Source organism: Camelina sativa, chromosome 16 (genome assembly GCF_000633955.1).
Source record: "Camelina sativa cultivar DH55 chromosome 16, Cs, whole genome shotgun sequence".
Lineage (NCBI taxonomy): Eukaryota > Viridiplantae > Streptophyta > Magnoliopsida > Brassicales > Brassicaceae > Camelina > Camelina sativa.
In genome coordinates, this window is record NC_025700.1 from 25,375,262 (window position 1) to 25,377,529 (window position 2,268).

Below are 2,268 nucleotides of genomic sequence, written 5' to 3' on the forward strand. Positions count from 1 at the left end.
GATAAGTTACAACTCTGGTTACACTTACAGTTCAATGATATTTGTGAGATTACTGAGATTCTCTGGAACTTTTCCGGTCAGAGTGTTTCTGTCAAGCCGACTGTTGCAAATCCAAGAGAGACGTTAAATCTTTTGAAGATAGGGAAGAAACATGAAACGAAGGACAAAGAGATGGTGTGTTACTCACAGAACCTCTAGTGTCTGAACGAGTCCTAAAGTGGAAGGTATGCTCCCTGTGAATTGGTTTCCATCGAATAATCTGACATTTGAACATATCTGTTGAGATGAGTAGCCTTAATCTTGGCAGAAGTTTAATATGATTATAGAGTACTTTACATACACATGGATCAGTATCATCTCAGAGCTGAAAAGTTTTGGTGGAATTGTGCCTGAGAGCTGATTCTTGTTAAAATGACTACAGTTTCAATAACATTTGTATCAGATGAGAGATACTTGAAGCTAAAGAAGATGTCTGCACAGAAAATAAAAGTACTCACAAGTGTTTGGCTTTTAAAAGAAGATCAAGACCAGGATTAGAGCCTGATGAAATTGGAATGGGTCCTGTCAACTGATTATCCGCAAGATCCAACCAATAAACCTTGGTGAGGTTTCCTAGAGATGCTGGAATTTTACCCGTGAAGTTATTTGAGTTCAAGGCCCTGAGATAACATGGTGGAGCCAAAGTGGCAAGTCTCATAAAACATAGGTTGTTGGTTTAAAGGTGAAGTACAAGACTTAACACTGCAAAAATGCGAATTTCTTACAAGAAAGATAGATCTTTGAGATAGCCAATCTCATTTGGGATGCTACCAGTGAAGCCACAGCCAGCAAGGATACTACAAAAAAAAAACAATACAACTGTTTAGAACAAGAACAAAGAGATCACTTTACAAGATGTTTGCGCAGAAAAGATGTTTACAGGATGTTGAGCTTTTGCAGGTCTCCTAACCGAGAAGTAAGTGAACCCGCGAGACCAGGATTAAACGAAAGGTCCCTGAAACAACACAAAGTCGCCAGGTCAGGTCAGAAAAAAAAAATTAAAATGAGACGTTCCTCTGTTGTAATTGTCGATGATTCGTCAAAAGAGACTGACAAGGATCTTAGTTCAGCTAGTTCTCCAATGTCCCCACTAAGCCTTCCTTTGAGACCCATTGTTGACAACCCCCTGCACATTAAAGACTATGCTTGTTAACAAAATAACTAAGAAAACTGCTCTAATATTTCTTCTTTTTCACGCATACAAAGGTACGAATGACTGAGTGATTAAGGAACACTCACAATGCAGTGATTCTGGAGTTGTTGCAGGAGACACCTTCCCAAGGAGTTCCACAAGGATCCTCAGAACCTCCCCAACTAGGCGGTGTGTTGTCCCATTGATCCATCAAAGAACGCAGAGCGGCCGCTAATAGAAAGCAACAAAGCGAGTAAATCACAATCATTTTCACGAACGGATTCAACGCAAGGGAAAAGCAGAATTCATCACATACCATCACGAGGGTCAGTGACTGAGGAAGTCATTGAGAAGAAAGTGAACGAGTAAGCAAAACAGATCAATAGCAACCGCGACGTAGCGGTTTTGGTGTTGGAAGCCACCATATTGTTCCTCAAGAGACATGAGTTCTTGAAGTTTGATATTTAAGTGAAAATCTTGGAGAAAGAACAAACAGATTAAAGTAGCTTCCTTATGAGACAAGATTCATCAATGTCTCATTAAGAAAAAAATGTAAGTGGGAAGTGTGCCAATAGGAACACGAGTGGCACCAAGAAAAGTAGGTTTCACTCAATTTGCCTTCTCTTCGAAGTCAATTTAACGGTTCATGTGTCTCTTTTACAAAACATTTTAGTTATTAAAACACTTGAGTGTTACATTTCTATATATAAGTACAAAATAATTTCAAATAGGCACTACAAAATTAATAATGTAAACTTAGGTTACCGTTAAGCTCTGTTTTCCAATCAAAGCAACCTTCGTTGATCATTATGCTGAGCCTGAGAATCACAAGACAGAGAAGCAGAAGATAGTGGAACCTACCATAAAAAAGTGGGGTCTCGCCAGTGCCCAATAATCCAACCATCTCCATAAACTAATTAAATGCTTTAAACGTAAAAGCCACTTCTTCCACTTTTCAAGAAACTACACATTTTTGTCTACATGTAATACAAACTTTAGTTAAATATACAGACAGAGAGTATCCAATAATAGATCCAATTCGTCAACCCCAAAAAAGTTAATAATTCAAAAAAAAAAGTTGTCTATTAGTGAATGAT

At 38.2% G+C, this 2,268-nt stretch overlaps 1 protein-coding gene across 1 annotated transcript in view; it reads right to left on the reverse strand.

Moving 5' to 3' along the window:
• Positions 1-1,636, reverse strand: part of LOC104752403 (probable leucine-rich repeat receptor-like protein kinase At5g49770) — a 5,568-nt gene extending 3,932 nt beyond the window's left edge. Inside the window, exons 1-9 of the mRNA XM_019237900.1 lie at positions 1,488-1,636; positions 1,279-1,402; positions 1,094-1,165; positions 920-994; positions 765-836; positions 498-659; positions 341-415; positions 188-259; positions 29-100 (exon numbers count right to left, since the gene is read on the reverse strand). Of these exons, the coding sequence (XP_019093445.1) occupies positions 29-100; positions 188-259; positions 341-415; positions 498-659; positions 765-836; positions 920-994; positions 1,094-1,165; positions 1,279-1,402; positions 1,488-1,596 (833 nt within the window). The 5' untranslated portion in view covers positions 1,597-1,636. The remainder of the gene's footprint in view (positions 1-28; positions 101-187; positions 260-340; positions 416-497; positions 660-764; positions 837-919; positions 995-1,093; positions 1,166-1,278; positions 1,403-1,487) is intronic.